The following is a 22,633-nucleotide window of genomic DNA, read 5'->3' as shown; positions in this document are numbered from 1 at the left end:
CGAAAGGCATGTGAGATATACAAATGTTACATAAACTATCTAAACAAAAGAATACTCGTTAACCATTGTTGGTATTCAGCATGCTTAGATTACATGAGCTGCTTGTAGCTTGGCTCGCCAAGCTCATTTAATGAGTTCCAACAAGCTTCACACAAACCAAACAAAGCAGTCACTGGCAGAAATGTCATGCGTGAGGAACTGCCATGAAAGTTGGTAGATGGAACAACAAATAAGCAGCGGAAAGCAGGTTAACTTATAGCATACACTCAAATAGGTCTTGAAAGCTTTCAGAAATTTAACAGCTGCCAGTCCCTTGCCTACCATCCACTTGAAAAATTGGCTATTGAAGAAAAGTATAAATAGGTTAACTGATCTCGTACGAGGCACTGATGGGTATAAAGATCTCCTGCTCTGATTTTTCTTCTATGTAACACATGCATTTAATATTACAAAGATGATACAAACAATAGTGGGATTCAAGATGGAGTATGTTCTCTTATTGCATCTGCAAGCTTGTTTATCTCCTCTTCCGTTTTTGTTCTTAGCAGGTAGGTACGTGCCATGGGGGTTCCTGACTCGCTTCCACTAGCATCACCGCTGGCCTGCACAAAGTCAATGAAGCTAAGACAGACTACAGGAGAGCAGTTGAAGTTTCTTGAACAGCAGAGAGAGAGAGAGAGAGAGAGAGAGAGACCACAAAAATAAAGTTAAGCTAAAATGGTAGAGTTTGCTCCTATAACATATCCTAATATCCAATATACTTAAAAGATAAGTACATAAAAATAGTCATATGCTGTACCCTATAGTCATATTCAATTGACCGCTGGTAGCAGAGAACAAAAATCGAGAACTAGTATATAATAATACAGAGGATGCTCTTACAGAATTCATATAACCACCATGTAACGTATTATACATCTATTTTTGTGCAAAGTGAAAACCATTAGGGTGAGATGATAGATAACCATTGAACAATTAATATTTGGCACGGAGTATATTACCAAAGTATGGAAAATTGTGGTGATTGTATTCTTCTGAATGTTCATTTTGATGCTTGGATATATCAAGGCATTTAGCAACACTTTACCAACCTGTAACAAAGCAAAGAAAAGGTAGATTAAACAAGAGAATGAATTCTCTCTCTCAAAAAAAGGAAGAAAATATGAGAGATCCACGTACTGATAAGAAAAAAGAAAACAATTGAGCATTTCCATCAAAGAATGATAATTGGCTAAATGAAGATATAAAGAAATGTGAATTTCACATTTATTTGGAGAAAATCTTAATCTTACGAATAGCATAATTTTAGGAACAGAAGAACAATAAGAAAAGCACCCATACATCATTTCTAATTAAAATTGTTGGCTTGGATTCTCTTGTAGCTTTAGCAGCGCCTTCTTTGCATTTTATGGAAAGCTGACCAACACCCATATCCTTCCACCCTTTCTCTGCTGGATTGTCTGGCTGAAAAAGGTAAAAATAAAATAAAAAAGAGAAACAAATTAATAAAAGGAAAAAGAAAGCAAACTATAAGAAACTTAAGGCGCAACCAACAACAAAGGTGTACTATGTTACCTAGACATGGATCAGTGCACCAGTTGTCAACATGGATACATTATGTCATATTGAGTTGCCCATATATATATATATATATATATATATATATATATATATATATATATATATATATATAATGTTATGGGTGCTCTAGGAGCACCTACAACCACCCAGTAAAAACCATAGATGCAGGTTGCATCTTCTCAATCAAACCTCAGATTTATTCAACATTAGTTTGTTTCATAGGAATCATGTTTTCGGACATAAAAATAAGATTTCTCAAGTCATGAAATTTTGGTACATTGTGTGTCATTGATTTTTGAAGATCTTAAGAAACCGCCATGTAGGTCACAATCACAAGATCCAAAACTTGTTTTCTATTAAAAAATGCATGTAGATCATAACTACAGGGTCTGATCAACAGAAAAACTCGAGAATTCTTAAAAACTATAGCTTCTGCTAGGCATTTGTAGGTGCTCTCTCTCTCTCTCTCTCTCTCTCTCTCTCTCTCTCTCATTACATGTATATATGCATATATACAGTCGTTTGTATGTACAAATGCCTCTCTTTTTTTACTTTTTCATTTTTTGAGTTATTTTTTATGAAACTAACTATACAGATGTGGTCTACATGCTTTTCTTAGTGGGAATTAGCACTTGGACCGTCCATTACAGGCAGGGTTTTATAACACTTGAAAAATCAACGGGTTACAATGTGTGATATTTTCTGAATACCTAAAATCATGTTTTTAGTAAAAAAAAAAAAAAAAGATCCAAGTGCCAATTCCTAGCATTTGGACCATGCTGAATCCATCTATGAAGTCCAATTGGATCCAAACATGTGCCATGGTGATCCATAGCATCTCTATGCACAAACATTTGCAGCAAAATTATCCGTGTGAGTGAATTAATGTTTGACCATACTTGGCTGGTCCCAAATTTATATTTCATAACAAAAGGGATTGTAAGGTGTGACTTTCGGCCATGGAGGGGAAGTAAATGGATCAATTAGGCTGCTACATGCAGGTCGGAGCGAGTGCCACTTTTGGATCTTGAAGGAAGTGATGGCGGATTTCCAAGATGGAGCAAGGATCCTTCTCCAACTTTTGTTAAGGACATTAAAAGCCTCGCAAAATGTCTATCAAAAAACAGAATAATTATTTCCTTCTTTTCCCTCCAGAAAAGAGAGGAAAACCCTAGTTTACCAAGCTACCGTTTTTCCTTCTATATATTGTTGCCATGGCCACACTAAACACTAGCAGTGACTTAGGGAACGCTTTTTCTTGTTTCACTCGAAGATTCCTTGCTCCATATGGTAGGGAACTACACATGGTAAACACATAAGCAACAGAGCAAGCAATACTTTGATACAATATCTAAACTCTCCTAAACACAAACAATAGAGCTTAGATGGGTTCTTTCATCATAGTTGTAACCCTGGAAGACAGTAGCAGCCCTTGTGCTTCACAAACCAATACAAATGATGAAATACTTAAAATTAATCTAGGAAGAAATAGTAACGCTAATATAATATCAAACAAAGACAAGCAAAAAATTACAGGTCTAACGCATTTTTTAAAGAATCACAATGCACAAAATTGTACCTTTGCATACAACTTGCACTTGACCTCATGCACCACAATGACACCATGTTCTTCAGTCCTCTTCAAAGAGGGGCTACTTGGTTGACCCATCTCATTCTCTAGTTTCCACAAACAATGCAATGAGTTTGTTAAATGAAATCTTACATGCATCAGAAAGCTAAACGCAATGCCCAAGACTCAGAAATGACCTTCAAAATACATAGAAGAGATTGAACTTCATGACAAAATGCACACATGATAGTGTCAAGCTAGGATGGGTTGGAGGGATACTTATAAGAGGAAAAGATTCTTGAGAAAAGAATAGAGGCGAGGACAGTCAAGCCAACTGAGCTAATGGACTGGGCATGAGCCTGGGCACATAGGGCTTGGCACCTATGTCACCTCGGTATGGGTACAAAGGTACGACATGGCAATTTCAAAAAATAAGGGAAAGGGGACACAGCTATATATATATATATATATATATATATATATATATATATATATATATATATATATATATATATATATATATATATATATATATATATATATAGAGAGAGAGAGAGAGAGAGAGAGAGAGAGAGAGTTTGGGTCTAGATCAAGTGTCGATCTAGATCCAAATCCAAACTCCCATTTTCGCTCTCTTATTAACCCCACCCCATCTCTCTCTCTCTCTCTCTCTCTCTCTCTCTCTCTCTCTCTCTCTCTCTCTCTCTCTCTCTCTCTCTCTCTCCTCTTTTTCTTACTTCTTTCTCTTTGTCTCTCTTCTTCTTCTGCTGCCAAGGGTGGGAAGGGGGAGGGTTTAGATAGAAAAAAGAAAGAAAGAAAGAGAGATTGTGGGTTTGGAGTTGATTCTTAGTTGGACCCTACCCAACCCATAGGCCCACGTACCCGTGCTGCGCCCGATACCCATATGTGTGTCGAGCTGTGTTGACACTGGTGTGTGGCCTCTTATGCCATGTCCCGGTGACATAGTTTGGCACTTTCATGTGGACCAAACCTACTTGTAACTAGGGCAACTAAATAATTTTGGAACCTGTGGTTGACCTTGATCCAATAGTCTATTGGGTCAAGTAGGGTCCAATCTCAATGCACTGATAATCAACTATAGGAGGTCTGCATAAAAACACATTGTACAAAAAAAAAGTAACTCCTGCATTCTAGCAACATAACTATTATTACTAAGCTAATGTTTAATCATCTGTAGTGACACCACTATCATAACCAAGCAAAAGCTATGAAAATATGAAAAAATAATGTGAAGATTTTTCTTAAGAAATTTATTTGGAACCAAATCTCAAACATTCACCATCAAACTTAAAACTTTTCTTAAATGCCTAGAAAAGGAAACTTGACAATCACTACCTTAGATATCATAGCTGGCCAGAGATTTCAAAAGTAAAGGTGAAACATGCTTTATCTTGTTTGGCAACACCAGCCAACTGAATAACCTCCTTTTGAGGTTAGAATCCTAGGTGTTACATATACAGAAAAAAGGCCCTTCTCTAAACTTTTATTTTTCTTTAAATTTGTCCAAACTAATAATTGACACTGCAAACATTTCCTTCGCAGTCTTCTGGTTATTGACAGTTGTTGTGAAGGACTTCTTGGCTTGTTCCACACTTTCCATTTCAAGAAAGACACCGAACAAGGAATTATTACTCGATAGTCAAGTGTGTAATGTTTCCTAACCATTTTCCTTTTTTTTCAATTTCGATAAGCAACCATTTTCTTTGAATAATAAATAGGAGTTGAATCAATTTGAGATAGAGAATACTAACATTCAGGGTTCCCTTCCAGAGAATCTGCTCAGTTGTGGATGGCATGCTTCACTATTATTACAGTATATTTTCCATAGTTCAATTGTACTATAAAATAAACATCTGTAAGCGTTTTTCTACCTCGACAGTTAAACCCAAAAGCAACAATTATTTCATTAATGAAGTTCCAAAACTTCTATGCAATAGTGGAATAAATCTTATAAAATCCTGCTGCACAATGAAATAAGATGATACAGCCAAGCGAAAACATCCTCACATTCTGGAGGATGTGTTGTCTGTGATGCATATGAGCAGAGCTCTGTCTGAAGCAAAGCATTTTTGACAGTAAATTAGATCCATTAAATACCCTAAAGGTCTAGACCATTATGATCTATGCAAGCACCCAAAATAGAAGGTATCACATGATCACAGTACCAAGAGCTCAAAGAATATGCTTATATCTAAATTGTGCCTCATAAATAATGATAAGATCTCATTGTAAAAGATAAGAGCAGCCAATCACTGATTCTTACCATCATCATCTTCAGCAGTTCCACTCACAGCAGTAGCCAAACTGTGGCTTCCTAAGAAGAGTGAAAAAGTTATAGTTCAATTGCATGGGAAAAAAGAATAATCCATAAGATGGTATTCTACCTTGTGTTAATACTTGACTGGTAGAAAATGGATTAGAGGCAGTCGTGGCTAAACTTTGGGTTCCTACCAAGAATGTGAAAAAGTTATAGTTCATTTGCATGAAAAAAAAAAAACGAATGCATAAAGATGGTATCTACCTTGTGCTGATACGTGACTGGTAGAAAATGGATTAAAGGCAGCAGTGGCTAAACTCTGGCTTCCTAACAAGAGAATGAAAAAGCTATAGTTCAATTGCATGAAATAAATGAATAATGAATAAGAAGGTATCTACCTTGTGCTGATACTTGACTGGTAGAAAATGGACTAGGGCCCCATTTACTAAGCAAGCTTGAGTTTGAAAACCCTGGGACCAATCCACTGTTTCCAAAGAGCTGATTTGGGAACTCATTGGCCTTTAAATTGGTAACTCCTTTGTTGTCTAAATTAAGTGAACCTGAGCTGGCCTTTAAATCAGTCACCATTTTTTCGTCTAAATCAGAAGAACGTGAATTAGACAAGCTCTCTGTTGCTGTTGCATTTGCTTTGAGCCATTCTACTACATCACTGAATTTCTCCTACAAACAAGTTGGCATGTAGAAAGAAAGGTAGACTAATGTCAGTTTTGTATATGCTGCAAAAAAAAAACAGTAGTAAAACCAACAAGAATGCTACAGATGAAAAGACGAAAACACTAAGCCACGCAATTCATACTTGTATATTTAGAACAACTGAAACAAAAAAGAGGATAAAAGAACAACCATTACGCCACACTCTTAAATCAACATATTTCAACTGGCGCCCTACATTTTCCTGATTCCATGAATCCATGGCATGTGCCTTGGCTGTTCAGCACTGACACCATAAACTGAATGCTCCACATTCATATTTCAAACTGCAAGTGCTTTTAGTTTAGGCTTACATAACATGTGCAGTATAGTTATTCAAACAATTGAGATGGAACTCAAGAACTAAAGAAGAATATTGTAACATATGGATACTGTAATTCAAAATCTTTTCTACATATCAGCTGAGTACACAATTCAAAAATCTGATATTTTTTACCTAAGCATCATAGAACTTCTAAATTATTCGTCTAGTATATCAGCAGCTCACATAATTCAAGAATCTTATCTTTTCATCCAAGCATCATTGAACTTCTAAATTATTTGTCTAGTACAACCAAACTCTTTCCCAAGTAAGAAACTAACTTCTAATGGAATTTGAGGATCTTTTAGACACAAAACAGTTGTAGACTGTAGTTAATAATGTACAGTGTTGTGACAAAAACCAGCTTGATGAGCCAATTGGAGTGAAGTCCATGCTATAAACAAATTGATCTTGATTGGCATGAATCGTAAACAACAATAAAAAATGCTGGAAGGGCACCCAAAAAAAGGGAAAGTGAAAGTGAAAGAAGGGACCATAATTTGTGAAGCATGACGCAGATAATCTTGCACACCGTCTTGCCAAAGCTCATCAGGATGATTTTGAAGTTGTGATTGCACCCAGCTGTTTAGGCAGATGACAAAACAACCAGATATGAGATTTTTAAGGACAATGTACTCAAGAAAAACAGATCTTAACCAAACAATTTAATTGCCTTCAAGCATCAAGTCAAATTCGTGACAAAACTCCCAAGCAGATAAATTATAGTTTCAGAGTGTCCATACCCAGGAACTTGTATCAAACTTCAAGGTCTATCCGTGTTCTATCATCAAAAATCGAGGATTCACAACAAGAACCACGCAAAACCTTAATTGGGATAACTATTCGTTGGTGCACCTCTCAACCCTCGAATTTAGCCACAAAAGTACATTTTTGCTATTTTTTGTTCATCAGCATAGCTTTCTTCATGTTTTATCCCTTTCTGCAGTATTATGTATATGTGGATTCATGCCTACAGTAGAAAACGCAAGCAATGAAACATTTTTCTTCTATTCTACGTAGCTTGATTGCAGGAAATCAAAAAGTTTCTTATTTTGACTTAGTCGCATTTTTATTTCACCACTACAACAGGTTGCTCAACTAGATTTTGCATTTGCATCAGGCTCTTGGTATGTTTTTAGCCATATTATGCATATCAAAGTAGTTTTCCATTAATTTCTTGTAACTTTTCCTAGCATTTCCATGGAAACATAAAGTTTCAATATATTTATATATATATATATAGAGAGAGAGAGAGTAACGGGTGAGTGCTAAATGAAATGTGCTAAATGGGTTTATCTGCTCTTCCAGTGTTTTTTTTGCAGTTCCAACCCCATAAATGTGTTTGGCATGGCCGATTTACAAGGAATCCACACCTGGATCACGTGTTTTCCATGAAAAAATGATATTTGGAGCCTCAAAAATTTACAAAGATTTTGGACAGTTGATTCCTCGAACGTTATAAAAACCCACCCATGTGTCGGAATCGAACACTTCAAAAGCTGATCCCTATAAAATCAAGTACATAGATCACATCTGTACTGTCAGAATTTAAAAATAAAACAAAAAAAACCTGAAAAACTCATTTAACACGTTTTATTTAGCATATTTCATTTAGCACGTACCCATTACTCTCTCTCTCTCTCTCTCTCTCTCTCTCTCTCTCTCTCTCTCTCTCTCTCTCTCTCTCTCTCTCTCTCTCTCTCTCTCTCTCTCTCTCTCTATATATATATATATATATATATATATATATATATATATATATATATATTCATTTGCTGATATTCGCAATTTCCGCTTTTTCACTTTTCAATTAAAAACATGGCCCAGCATTATCTGATTAATCTTTGATCCGAAAATTTTCTTCTCAATCATTTCTACTGAAGTATGCAGTCATGTCTTTTTCGCACTACATTACACATTTACTTTGTACTTCACTATAAAGTTCACAGTTCCTAAATTCGTCAAATCTATTAAACCAACACGAGATGGACCAGAAACTAAATACACATCACTGTGGTTTCAGGATGAACCTTGCAAATTGCGTATTGAGCGCCCGAACATGCTGCTGCGACGACCGAGCCCGCTGCAGATCAAAAGGAGGCACTGCAACTATCCGTTTGCTCCGAAGCTGTCACACACCAGCAAGAAAAAAGAAAAAAGGGAAACTCTTTTCAACTAGAGCAAGACAAAGATACATACTTGTAACCAAGACTTCACACAAATATGACAAAATTAACGAAACAATATCTCATTTAAATCCTCATTCACAGGAAACCACAACGACAGGAATGAATTCTTTCGTTAATAACGCAAGAGGAACCATTCAACTAAACCACGAAATCACGACAACGATCCTAAACCCATTAATACTTCCACCAAAAACGGAAAAGAAGACCAAGAAATGAAACCCAAAAAAGGAAAAGAAGATTAAGAAGTGAAAAAAAACCCAAAAGATCAACTATTTAATTTCTTCTTTGATTGCTCCAATAAATCAAAAAACCAAAAAACAGGAATATGGGAAGGAGAAACCCCCGACCGTGGAATCAAGGGGTTCTGCATTGGACTCCGATTCCACACGGCGCTTCGTTCTCATTGATCTGTGACGGAGGAAGGAGACGATTGTTTTGGCTCTGTGGTGTGTACGGAAGGAGGGGGAAAAGATGGGTCGATCGAAAATCTGAACTCCAAAGGGTCGATTCCGCCAATTCTCCTTTTTATTAAACAAACAGGGGAAAAGGCTTTTGTATTCTGCCCTTTGGGCACTTTTAGTGTTAGGGCATCAATTTATGGTTCCGTCCGTCTATTCCATGATCCCATCCATTGTGTTCGAGATGTTCTGGACCGGGTTAGGACATAATATAACTAATAGTTAGGTCCAGGACAGGAAAAGATGAGCAGCTTACTGTTCAGCTCATCTCGGCTCGGCTCAGCTCGAGAACTGGGTTCGATAAGCTGAGCAATGAGCCAACTCGTTTAGGTATCTAAGACGAGTACAAACTATGAAAGCTCCGTGCATCTAGGCTGGTTAATATGTAGTATATTTATGTTACAAATATTATATATTATATATGGTTAATATTTGGTGGTATTAAAGGCACCAAACTATATGAAACTATTGAGCTGTAAATCGTAGTTCCTGGCCTTATTGACTCAAGTTGACCACGTGGTTGTGTTGAGGATGGTTTGTTGGTTAATGATCAAATTCAATCCAAAAACATGATTTGTTGAGTTATGAGATTTGAGTGCATATTGAACCGTTAATTTTTTAAACCCTAAAAAACCTGCTTATATGCCAGAATCATAGGACTCAAATCTTATTTTCCACTAAACAAACCTTGTAGATGACATTCATAAGATTTAATCTAAAAATATATATAAAACCTATGATTTTCAGCTCAATAGTTTCATATAGTTTTGTGCCCTCAATAACACCAAATATTAACCCTATATATATACCATAGTTTTTCTTTATAGTACGCACTTAATTTTCATAGATTTAAGCTCCAAAAGCAAACTCTGACCATTGGATCATGTTTAGCATGCTCTATCTATTATTTTCATGTGTTAAAGTTAGACTCAAATATAATATTGTATGCCATTTTTAAACAATCCTTATTTTCATAAATTATGAACCACTGATTTTCAGTGGTCTCAAAAAACAAAATTTGATGGTGTATTAGATATGATAAAACCTTCTAATATAATAAATGAACAATGTTAAACACATCTATATGGCTAGATTTAGCATTTGGTGGCAATGAAAACAAGAGTACGTACCACCATATGGTACAAAAACCACCATATATATATATATATATATATATATATATATATATATATATATATATATATATAAAAGTCTATGCCGTCATTTTGGTGCCTATATACTTAAAGCTCCCTTTTCAGCCCTGTTTTCGAAGCTCTACCCTAATCTCCTCTCCTTTTCTCTCCTGCTCTCTCGCCTCGCCACTCTTACGCTGCGACTCTCATCACCGGAGCATCGCCGAACGTCGTTCAGGACTCCTCATTGTAAGTGCACCCTTTCCCCTCTCTCTCTGCAATCCTATCTCCCCCTCCCTCTCTCTCCAGCATTAAGCAAGTCGGGCCTCGCCCGAGCCCTCTCTCTCTCTCTCAATCGACCCCTCTCCCCTTAAAACGCGATGGAGCATTGCCGAGGACCCTCCTCAACGCCCTTTCCCCTCTCTACAACCCTATCTCTAAGCCTTCAACCTGCCTCTTTTTTTTTAAGACAAGATGAACTCGCCTGCATCCTCTCTCTCTCTCAATCAACATCTCTTGTTTTGTTGGTTGAGTGACAATGTTTTAAAGAAGATAAAGAAAACCCAATGTAGGAGTTCTCAAATCCCGTTTGTTTCCATCAGGTTCGCCTTTGATTGAAAAATATAAGGCATGCCTTTGATTATAAAAAAAGGTGATTTTTTGTGAATAGCTGATAAGTTGGGCAACAAGTTGAATGATATATTCTCAGAGGAAAAAGTGTGTCCTTCAAGTATATGCCTAATAAGGGCATGAAATTTGAGAGCGATGTTGATGCACATGAGTTCTACCATAGGTATGCTAGCGGGTGGCTTTAATACTAAAATACATTGCAAAAAAAAATGAATATTTGTTTAGAGACAATTTACATTCACAAAAGAAGGAAAAAGTAATTAAGAGATGTGGTTGTAAAGCAATAATGACCATTCGGTTATGCCCCAATAAAAAAAAAGTGGATTGTTCAAACTATTCTATTGAGACACAATCATGTATTGCATTCTCCATATAAAATAAATATACACAAGTCAGCAAAAAGAATCAACACACTTGAGAAAAATGTTATAAATTCATGAAGAAAATCCGGTTTGAAAACTTCTCAAATGATAAATTTGTTTGCCATTGAAGCAAAAAAAATAAAAAATTCTTCTTCTACTGAGGACCAACTTAGGGTGCATATTCGAAAAGAGAAAATAATATCATGGCAAAGATTGTCAAATTACATTACAATATTTTATGAAAAAAAAGAAAATGCAAATTTTTACTATCTATTCAAGTTGATGACAATGGAGATATCGACAATTGTTTTTTTTCTAATGCTATATTGTGTGAAGATTATTATTATTTTGGAGATGTATTTTATACAACATATAAAACAAACAATTATCTAATGCCCTTTGCTCCATTCACTGGAATTAACCATCATAATTAATAGATCGTCTTTGGATGTGTGTTACTTGTAGACAAAAAAATAGAAAGTTTTGTTTAGATTTTTCAAGAATGGTTGCATGCATTGGGTAGTCGACCTCTAGTATCAATTATCACTGATTCAAATCCAACAATGTTTGCAGCAATAAAAGAGGTATTTTAAAATACATTGCATAAGTTGTGTATGGAGCATATCATGCAAAAATTTATAGGATTGGTGAGAAATATGTATAAAACTTATTCAAATTTTAAAATGCATTAGGATGCACGGTTTTATAAATAAAAAATAATTAAAGAATTTGATGTTATATGGTATGAGATGATATCCTTGTATCCTTATATGCAAAATAGTAAGTAGAGTATGAACCTTTGAGAAGATCGTATTGCATGGGATTCAACATATTGCAATGATATTTTTACGGCAGGAATATCGACATCTCAATGCAACGAGAGTATGAATAACTTGTTTAAGAAGAGGGTTGATGCACATACTCCATTGCACCTGTTTGTACAAAGGTATGGTGCTACACTAGATAGACGTTAGTTGATAATGACATTGTTTTGAGAAATCGTGATCCAGTGCATTCTATGGAATGTGGTAAAAGAATCCCATCTGGAATCCATCAAATTAAGCATGTTATGCTATGTCACATGGGTGCGGGTGCGGGTGCGGGTGCGGGTGCGGGTGCGGGGGATGCGGCACTTCCAAAAAACCTGGGTGTGGGGGGTACGGCAGGGGCAAAAATGTAAAAAAAAATTATATATATATATATATATATATATATATATATATATATATATATATATATATATATATATAATTTTGAAGTTTTAACAGTTTAACAGTTAACATTGTCATAATACCATTCATCATGCATGCAATATATCAACCTAAATATCAAATTATCAATCAAATAAGTAAAGCAATTACATAAATTGACCTAAATATCAATCAAATAAGTAAAGCATAAAAGAACTAAATTACATACCAAAGTATATCCTGATGAAGTAATGGATGTTAATAATTTTCTTCTTCATCATCAAATGCATCATTAGAAGGAATACTAGGCTCAACTAAATCCATGTTTGTTATGTTGAAATCATGTTCTCCCTCGAAGTCACACTCTTCTGGGTTTATATCCCAAAATTTGGATGTTCCTTGTCTACGTTACAAACCTAATTTGAAAATGTTAAATACAATACAAGTATATTTAAATGAAAACTAAGAAATAATCAAATAACTAAGAGAGCAAATTAGTACCTGTATTCATCATTGCTTCGTGAAAGTAATCGAAGATTTGAATGAACATATACTAAATCCTATGCACACTTGCTTGTGAGTTTGTTTCTCTTTATGTTGTGGATTTGAGAATATGTGCTCCAATCTTAATGCAAGACATTGGAGAATAGGTGTTTCTGATCCAAATGTTGACCACCATGTGATAGGATCTATATTATCTTTTTTTCTCGAGAATAATGTCGGTCCATATAATCTCTAAGATGAAAATTTTCCAAACTCTTGTGTGACTTATTGTAGAAGATATGCTTCTGAAAAAAGTCTTGTCATACACATATTTTTATGTCTTGATAGCTCTGGGTCTAAATTTGGAGGGACACGACCAATACCACCAGCCCCCCACTTATTTAGATAATATTTTGGATTAAGAGAATGTGTCATGCAATGCAAATGAGTGTTTCTTTTATCCCATCTTCTGACTAAAATTAAATGAATATGATTAAAAAAATCGGAATCATCCAATGCAAGATTTCTTTCTTCATGCTTGAAAACTATAGCTTGTATTTTTTCAATCATATTATCCCACATTTCATAAACTCTGTGAAGCATGGGTTCATCCTTATCAACCTCTCTTAACATTTTCCAAATAGGTTGCGTAAATTGAAGGAAGTATACGACTCTGTCCCAAAACTCATCATCAAGAATGAATTTTTTAATTTCTTGAGCCTTGATATCATCATGAGCATGATAGAATGTCCAATTTTCATCAGTCACCATGTTAATCAAAGCATTCTTCACTCTTTTAATCATCTTCATCATCACAATGATGGATGCAAAATGTGTTTCAGTGACCTTCAGCAATTTTAAATCAGAATGCTTATTAAATATAGCATTAGCACGATGGTGGTTAACAACAAAATTCCTAATGCTTTTGACATTTCTTTCTAAATCTTCAATCTATGAACATAAAGCATATGCTTGTGAATTTTTTTCTTCTTTGGGGTTGCAGATGTTATTTAGGGCTAGATTTAAGCTGTGTGCTACACAGGGAGTCCAAAAAATATGACGGTACTCACTCTCCAAACTCAACACTGCACTTTTATAAACTGGAGCGTTGTCTGTAATGATTTGTACCACTTTTTGATCACCCATTTCTTTTATCACTTGTATAAACAATCCCTTCAAATACTCTGCATTTTTATATTCCCCAGATGCATCAACTGCTTTCAAAAATATTGGGTCACTAAGCGAACAAGCAATGAAATTGATTGATGGACGCCTTTGAATATCTGTCCATCCATCAGACACAATAGAAACTCCATTTTGCTCCCATGAATATTTTTTAATCTCCAGCAACCTCTCCACATTTGCCCTCTCTTCTGCAAAAAGTGTGGTTCGTATTTTTTCTGAACTTGGAGGCACATAACCACTCAAATTACAATTTGTCAAGGATGTTACTAAATCCTTCCAATAAGAATTTCTAGTTGCATTAAATGGGAGTGAACCAGAATAAAAATACCTCCCAACTTTTCTATCCAAATCTTCTCTTCCATATGTATTGAATGTTGCTTGTATCGTTCCTCTACCTCCTACATTGACTTTTCTTTTTTTTTCAGCATCTTCTTGGTGGCTTGCAAATGGCACACTAACTGCAGAAGAATCGGTCATTGCCTTTCTCTTCTCATATTCTTCTTGTATTGTCTTCGCATTGCCTCATCAACTTTTTTGCAAGCTGAAATGTCATGTCCTGGTATCTTCAACAAATGAGTCTTCACTCTTGTGTAAGACCCAACAAAATCTCATTCGCAAAGCTTGCATCAAAATCTCTTGTTTTCATCATCTCTTTCTCCAGTTTTTGCAAGTTTATCTACATGTACCCATAATGGCCCTACATCATCAATCTCACTGCAACTATCAGCAAAACTAGCAGCAGAACTCACATGTTGGGATGAGAATGACGCAAGTCCTTTCCCTTTATCCATTATTTTTATCCTAAAAACACAAAAAAAAACACATTCAAATTTTCAAATCAATTATACTCGACCCCCTCCCCCTATCAAAAACACAGGGAGAAGGGTGGTTCAACCCCTCCCCTGCCGACCCAACAAGAGAGCGAGAACGAGGGGGGCTCGGCCCCTCCCCTGCCAAAAACAGAGGGAGCAGGGGGGGCTCAGCCCCTCCCCTGAAATCAAAGGGAGTAGGGTGGGGGGCTCGGCCCCTCCCCTGCCGACCCAACAAGAGAGCAAGAGCGAGGGGGGCTCGACCCCTCCCCTGCCGACCCAACAAGAGAGCGAGAGGGGGGGCTCGGCCCCTCCCCTGAAATCAAAGGGAGTAGGGTGGGGGGCTCAGCCTCTCCCCTGAAATCAAAGGGAGTAGGGTGGGGGTCTCAGCCCCTCCCCGGCCGAAAACAGAGGGAGCAGGGGGGGGCTCAACCCCTCCCCCGTCGACCCAACAAGAGAGCGAGAGGGGGGGCTTGGGCCCTCCTGTGCCGAAAATAGAGGGAGTAGAGGGGTCTCAGCCCCTCCAGTGTCGAAAATAGAGAGAGCAGGGGGGGGGGGGGGGGGCTCGGCCTCTCACCTGTTGAAAACAGAGGGAGTGAGAGGGGGGGGGGCTCGGCCCCTCCCCTACCGACACAAGAAGAGAGCGAGAGAGGGTACGTACCTGCGAAAAGAGAGAAGGAGCCGAGAGGAGGAGCCTGGGAGGTGGAGTTGGGGCGTCGTTAGGAAAGATCTCGAGCTCAGGGGAGAGGAGAGGAGAGATTAGGGCCAAAAAAAATTTTTTGCCCTAATCCTCCTTTTCATCGAGGATTTTTTTTTAATGCCAAAAATTGGACAAAAATGACCCTAATTGCATTGACTGCACCCAGAGTCGTGTTGACCGCACCCAGTGTCGCACCCGCATCACGTCGCGTCGACACGGGTGCGGCACCTGTTTTGCCGAGTCCCTGTGACTTAGATGCTAAGAGATGTTCTACTTATGGTTTGCATGATCACAATGCACAAAGGTGCAACCTCAACATAAAATTTGGGTAATCAATTGTTAATTTAATTGTTATAGTTACTTTTGATAAAATTTTATCTTTTATTATGATCATTGATATAATTTATACATTTTTTTATAAACACTTATACAGATGTTGGTGGAAAACCACGTATTTGTCATATTTGTAAGGAGACGGTATGATAAAAGAAATTGTCCGGCATTTAAAAAATAGGTAACAAATTATACATTTTAAATAATTTTCAATTGTACTTACAAACTTGAGTTTTTTCTTATTTGAATGACTTTTTTTATGTCAAATTAATCAGATGATGAATGTGGACATGTGTGAAGATAGGCATCCATAATGTACAATAGGAAAGGCATTGTATGATAGTGAGGTATGTGTTTAACTTTTAATTTGTTATAATGAAAATCTCTGTGATTTTATAAGGTTTTTGAATGAATACATTTTTTTTTGTATGAAAATGCATTGAAAACCTTGATCATGGTGTTATTCATCATTTTTTTTTATGAATGCAGGAGATAGGTGCTCCTGCTATTGCTGTTTTGAAAAACTTGATCTTGGTGCTAATCATCCATTGCAGTTGCTCTTGCTTTCTTCTAGCTTTTTCATGTTATGGGTTCTCTCATTTTAGGAGGAATCAATTTCATCACCATTGTAGTTGCTCTTGGTATTATTCATCCATTGCAGTTGCTCTTGTTGTAAGTTTTTTTTTTTGTAAACTTGATCTTGGTGCTATTCATCCATTGTAGTTGCTCTTGCTGTAAGTTTTTCTCCAAAACTTGATCTTGGTGTTATTCATCCATTGCAGTTGCTCTTGCTGTAAGCTGCCAACTCTTGCTTGCCCCCATTGCACTTGCTGTGTACCAGACTGCTCTTGATGTATTTTCGACTACATTTGTAATAATATTGAATATGGACATGCGTGAAGATCATAATGTTGGGGCTCCAGTAACTGAGCTGCATGGATGATGATGGGCCATGCCATTGAACTTTTGTTATGTAGAAGACAGGCATACTTTGGTATTTTTTCTTGAAAGTTTATGATTAAATTGCACAAAAGATATACTCTGACATTATTATGGCTAATTGTTTGATTGTTTTGAATGAAATATTCTTTTGGCTGTCCTATTTTTTCCATCGTGGCCTTGTTGTGCTTGTCTAAGGCTTTGTTGTTCCTAGGAAATTCCTTTTGTTTGTCCTCGGGTTTAGATAAGAGAGAAAGAGGGGAATCAGATTTTAGTTTCACTAATTTCCTGAATCCAAGCACATCCTTAGATATTATATATAAGAAGCCTTTGCTGATGGAACTTGTTTTAACGTCTACATGAAATAGCTTTGAGTACTTTCTTCATTTTGATTGGGAATTGGCTAAAGTGGCTTTGATGGGCACGCTAGTCATAGAAAGGCCTTATGAAATATTATGCCCCTTGTCAATCCATGAGCACTTGGTGTGATCTTAAACCAATACTAATTGTGTTGCTTGCTTGCTTTGTTGTCTATACCTAAAAAAGATGGTTCTCTAGACTTTTTATCAATATGAGGTGAACTTACCAAGCGATCTCAAACTCATGCAAGGGTGGGCGTAGAGAGGAGGAGATGGGAGATGACTAAATACCCCTCATCAAGATAGTGTCATGAACTAAATTGAGAACAAACTTGTTTGAAATACATGTTGCTACAAATGAATCCTTGTTTGAATTGGGATCTGAATTTAAATTCAATTTTTAAGAATAGGCTTTGTTGATTCCTTGGGATAGACTTAACACACAAATATCTTACAACATAATTTAGATGCATTGCCACCTTTTCTTGCAAAGGAACACAAGTTGTGCAGGCAGCGTTGTTTGTGTATGCTCAAATACATAACTGATCACTCATTACTGGAATAAAAGTTAACATAATTGTTTATGCCCAAATTTTGTAATTCAGCAACTACAGATTCATGAGATGTGGATGCACGATTGACCCCATGATGCTCCTTTAATTCAGGCAGTTGTCGATTGAGAGAGAGAGAGGGCTCAAGCGAGTTCATCTTGTCTTCTTAAAAAAAAGAGGCAGGTTGAAGGCTCAAAGAGAGGGGAAAGAGCATTGAGGGGGTCATCGGCGATGCTCCGTCGCGTTTTAAGGGGAGAGAGAGAGAGAGAGAGAGAGAGAGAGAGAGAGAGAGAGAGAGAGAGAGAGAGAGCTCAGGCCAGGCCCGACTCACCTGATGCTGGAGAGAGGGAGGGGGAGATAGGGTTGCAGAGAGAGAGAGGCAAGGAAAGGGCACACCTGCAATGAGATGTCTTGGACGACATCCGATGATGCTCCAGCGACGGCAGTTGCAGGGTCGGAGAGGAGAGGTGAGGGAGAGGGAGAGGAAGGGAAAGGAGATTAGGGTAGAGCTTAGAAAAGAGGGCTGACAAGGGAGCTTTTAGGTATATCTTTTCCTGACCGTTGTATTAGGCACCAATGACTTTCATATGCTAAATGGGTTTTCATGTTCTTTTGGTGTTTTCTGACCACTAAATGTGTTAGGCATGGGTGAGAGGAATCCACATGAAAAGAATGATATTTAGAGCCTAAAAAATTTATAAATATTTTGGACCGTTGATTTTTCTAACATTATAAAACCCACCCATCATGTATCTGAATCAATAACTTCAAAAGTTGATCCCTATAAAATCATACATAAATCACATCATTTAGAATTAAAAAAAAAACTGAAAAACTCATGTACCCATTATATATATAAGTTTATGCCTAATGATGCTTAATGCAACATAATAATCTTAGCATTTGGTTCTTATTTAAATCCAACGGCTAAAGAAAGGCATTTAAAGGCCCTAGTTCAAATCTCTCTTTTCTTCTCTTCTCCTCCCTCTCCCTCACCTCGCATCTCCTTTGCCCGTCACCACCGTGTGCCACTCCTCTTCCTCTCCCTCATTCGTCCCTCATCTCCTTCACCTATCTCTTCTTCGCTTGTCCCTCTTCTCTCCTCTTCGTCGCCTTGTTACCCCTGTCACCCTTGTTGTCCTCCGCAACTTGTGATGTCCCATCAACTTGGTGACATTCACCGATCACCTAAGTCTTAGGCAATGTTGTTGACCATTTTGGGTCTGGGTCCAACCCATCAGGTGACTTAGTTTGACACTATTAGTGGGATGTTTAGTGGAGAGTTAATAGGAGTTAGTGGGTGGAGGTCACGTGAATGTGGACGTGAATGTGACCACATTCATGTAACCACCCCTATCTTCTATTATAAAAGGAGAGGGTTGGCGTTGTACGTATGATTAGATCCATCAACCACTAACACCCTTATTGCCCACATTCTGAAAATCCATTTGGGTTCAGGATCCTGCTCACCATCGACCTAAGTCCTAGGCTCATCGTGGGCGTCGATATGCTGAGGAGAACACCGAGCACCCGTATGTCGCTTCATGGCCTCTACATGTACACATTGGCATTTCTCTTTGTTTTTTGCAAATACGCCAACATTGGGTTATGGGCCCATACATCGCGCATTCTGCTGCACGTGTGGGTGCGTTGTGAGCATTTGGTTTACGCTCTCAGATGTCAGTGTATCTATCTCTACCCTGCTATCGCTTTCCCATGCCGTCAACAGTTTCCATCACCAGGCGGGTAGCAGGATTGGGGTCGGCCGTTGTGTAGTATCAAATAAGCTTAGCTGACAGTCACTACAGAAATAGGGTTTCCTTATTTCTATAGTTTTTCTGGTTTATGCCACTGCCTACTGAAAGTGCAGTAGGATCGAGGCAACGAGCACTAGAGGGGGGTGAATAGTGCTTTTTAAAAATTGTCTGCAGAATATTTAAGGATTTTACAATTTGAAAAGCAAATACACAAAAAACACAAAATTTATCCTGGTTCGGTCTTTCCTGACCTACATCCAATCCCCAAGCAAAACCCGCTTGAGATTTCCACTATCAACCTTGTGTAACTACAAGATCATACAGACCAAATCTGGTCTCACTTTCAGTAACACACCTACTGAAAGCAAACAACTCCTTTAAACCAAGGAGTCCTTCCTTTTACAGAAAATTGAAATAAGTAACAACTTACAATACAACCTATGAGTCTTTCTTTTGAATGCAAATGAGATGCAATTGGCTTTTGAGGTTGTTGAAATACTCTACTCATGAATTCACTATCTTTCAAAGGAATTTGAGTGAAAAACTAAAGTGAAAATATCAAGTGAGTGAGAAAATAAATACTTGAATGAATAGGAGTGAAAAGCAAGAAGTAATTCAATTGGATTTGATATTTTTGAGTGTAAAATGCACTCATATTTATAGTTAAAAGATTTCATACGTTGAGGGTATGAAAGGGTGTCAAAATAGTTCATTTTGAACGATCAAAATGTTTGAAAAATGAAAAGACACGCCTTTTTAAAGTTTCAGAAAAAACGGCAAAATTAGTCGACTGGAACAGTAGTTAGTCGACTAATAGTTAGTTATTAGTAGACTGACAGTTATCGTCGATCGACTGATCTGTTTATCGAGCCGTTTGAAAATCTGAACTTTTGAAACTTAGTCGACTAGAGATAAAATTAGTCGACTGATAATATCATCAGTAGACTGAAAAACCTTGCAGTCAACTGCTGCTAAAATCTTCTGAAAAACATGCATTCTGTTCGGCCGACTGATAAAAGCATTAGTCGACTGCTGCTGAATTTCCAGAAAACACATGTTCTGTCCAGTCGACTGATAAAACCATTAGTCGACTGCTGCTAAATTTCCAGAAAACATACATTCTGCCAAGTCGACTGATAAAACCTTCAGTCCACTAATTTGACAAAAATGACTTTTTAGAAAATATGGCGCAAAAGGATTAGTCGACTGGTGAGTCTATTAGTCGACTAATAAACACGAAAATAAAAAGAGTTTTCTAAAAAGATTTTCATGAAGGGTTCTTTTAGAAAAGTTTTTCTAAAGACTTTTTAGGTGAAATGCAATCTAAATATGCACTCTAAGTAAGGATCTTACAAGAACCTAAGACTTTTAATGAATATAACATTTGCACACTAGTCTTCAAAGATTCTTTATCGAATTCTTCAATGTCTTCATTGCCTTAGCTGAAATACAGTTGATTTCACTTGCTCATTATCAAAACCTTGTACTTGAAGTATCATGTATGGCTTCATTGTCGTAACAATCTCACCCTTTTTAATGATGACAAACTTAATCAAAGATGAAACATTTAGATGCATAGATGGAGATTTTACTCCCCCTATCAATATGCTGCAAAACATTAAAAGTTAGCACATTTAAAGCACATATATCACATATTACATATTGATTTGTTTGCATTTCCATTCATCATGCAAGATCTCCTGTAATTTCGATTTTTATCTTTTTCTCCCCCTTTGTCAGAATAAAAAAAAAGGTGTAAGGGCAGAAATATCATAAGCAAAATGGAGATACAAGTTTAAAATATTACAACCCATAAAGTATCAAAGTTTATAAAAGACAGAACATAAAGATCAGAAAAGTGAGTTGAGCAAATCCTTGATTAAAGTAATCTCTTTCTGAATCGAAGATAGTTGTTGAGTCACATCTTCACGAAAAGTGTGTTGATGCAGCTCCAAAGCTTCAAGTCACTGCAAAACTTCATCATTGTCTTGACTTGTAGAAAATTTCTTTCTTTTTGCTTGAGATGAAGGTGTCTCAGAAGATGGTGAAGGTTCAGAAATTGATGGTTCGGTAGGATCAGATTGTTCAGTTTGATCAACATTTAAAGGAGGCATATATTTAATTTTCATTCTTTTAAAAATTATTTGATCAAAGAACTCCTTTTGCTCAATATATTTTTCATTTGTTAAAGGAACTTTGAAATGTCTGAAAATACGAGTTAAAAGACATCCATAAGGAAGAAATGGTTTTTGTTTCCACAAATTTGTAAAATACACATTGGCCCAATTTACAGAAATATTTCCAAATAAGACATAAAGACTCATAGATAGATCTGTGGAATAGTAATCAAAAGAACCAGTTTTAGGTAGAACATTGTGGGCAAGGATTCGTCCAGCAATGCGTGCACGAGTTTGAAGATTAGTATTTTTGAAAGGAGGGCAGTGAGGTGCACCTGGAAGAAGAATTTGTTCAAAAATTCTATCATCATTCAGTTCAACAGTATTGAAAAGAGTGTCTGAAGATGGAATTTCTAGGATTTCTCCAAGTAGTTTAGAATCAAACTTGATTTCAACATCACGAACAAGAGAGGACAAAACTTCAGTTTCATGATCAAAATGTAAATTCATATAAAACAAGTGAATCAGAAAAGGATAGTGAAGGGTATCTGCACAGGCATCAAAAGATGTGAAATTCCTGAAAATAATTCTCTTATTTTGTAATGAGAAAACAGATAAAACAATACATTTCGGCCTGGTAAAATAGGTAGTGCAGAAATTGATCCAAAAGTATCATATAAAAGAGGATTTTGAAGTAATCTGAGAGAAAATCATGTCTTGAAGAAGGTGTAGGAGGAGAACCTAAACCTTTTGCAGATGTAGACTTCGAACGAGGCATGGTTAAAAACAGATTTACCAAAAAGAATGTCGGCTTCCAAACGACGTCCGACAGAAGGAAGATGTTGTCCGGCGTTATGAAACAGAAATAAAGGAGGATACGGTGGCTGACGGCGGGTGAGAAGGTTGCCACAAGGGGATTCCGGCAATGGCTGAAGATACACTGTCACGGCAAGATGATTTCGACGTGATTTGAAGA

The 22,633-nt window shown here is 37.0% G+C and overlaps 2 protein-coding genes and 1 long non-coding RNA gene across 3 annotated transcripts in view; 2 read left to right on the top strand and 1 right to left on the bottom strand.

Annotated features, from left to right (window-relative positions):
- The window catches only part of LOC149842654 (SET domain-containing protein), a 133,953-nt gene extending 132,959 nt beyond the window's left edge, over window positions 1–994 (top strand). Inside the window, exon 17 of the mRNA XM_089999346.1 lies at window positions 549–994. The gene's annotated coding sequence lies outside the window, so the exon portion shown is untranslated. The remainder of the gene's footprint in view (window positions 1–548) is intronic.
- On the bottom strand, window positions 35–9,204 carry LOC149842653 (uncharacterized). Its single transcript, XM_089999344.1, has 11 exons — window positions 8,999–9,204; window positions 8,493–8,590; window positions 6,957–7,044; window positions 5,828–6,110; window positions 5,694–5,756; window positions 5,557–5,619; window positions 5,436–5,486; window positions 3,161–3,258; window positions 1,342–1,464; window positions 1,002–1,091; window positions 35–602 (listed from the first exon to the last, which is right to left on the bottom strand). Exons 1-11 carry the CDS (start codon window positions 9,053–9,055, stop codon window positions 477–479), a joined length of 1,140 nt encoding a protein of 379 aa, XP_089855470.1. The 5' UTR covers window positions 9,056–9,204; the 3' UTR covers window positions 35–476.
- A 6,982-nt stretch (window positions 9,205–16,186) lies between these two features.
- LOC149842652 (uncharacterized) lies at window positions 16,187–16,999 on the top strand. The gene is made up of 3 exons (XR_016431081.1): window positions 16,187–16,281; window positions 16,424–16,606; window positions 16,717–16,999. It is a non-coding gene; the product is annotated as an uncharacterized LOC149842652 (long non-coding RNA).
- Window positions 17,000–22,633: the final 5,634 nt, after the last annotated feature.

This window comes from Nuphar pumila, chromosome 3, assembly GCF_984573655.1.
Source record: "Nuphar pumila chromosome 3, dmNupPumi1.hap1.1, whole genome shotgun sequence".
Lineage (NCBI taxonomy): Eukaryota > Viridiplantae > Streptophyta > Magnoliopsida > Nymphaeales > Nymphaeaceae > Nuphar > Nuphar pumila.
The sequence above is the reverse complement of the archived record's forward strand: the minus strand, read 5'-3'. Positions and strand labels throughout refer to the sequence as shown.

Coding starts and splice junctions, on each gene's coding strand:
- LOC149842653 (XM_089999344.1), bottom strand. CDS start 9,055: ATGAGAACGAAGCGCCGTGTGGAATCGGAGTCCAATGCAGAACCCCTT. Junction 5,757..5,827: donor CAGTCAAGTATCAGCACAAG/GTAGATACCTTC, acceptor TTCTCTTGTTAG/GAAGCCAGAGTTTAGCCACT. Junction 5,620..5,693: donor CAGTCACGTATCAGCACAAG/GTAGATACCATC, acceptor CATTCTTGGTAG/GAACCCAAAGTTTAGCCACG.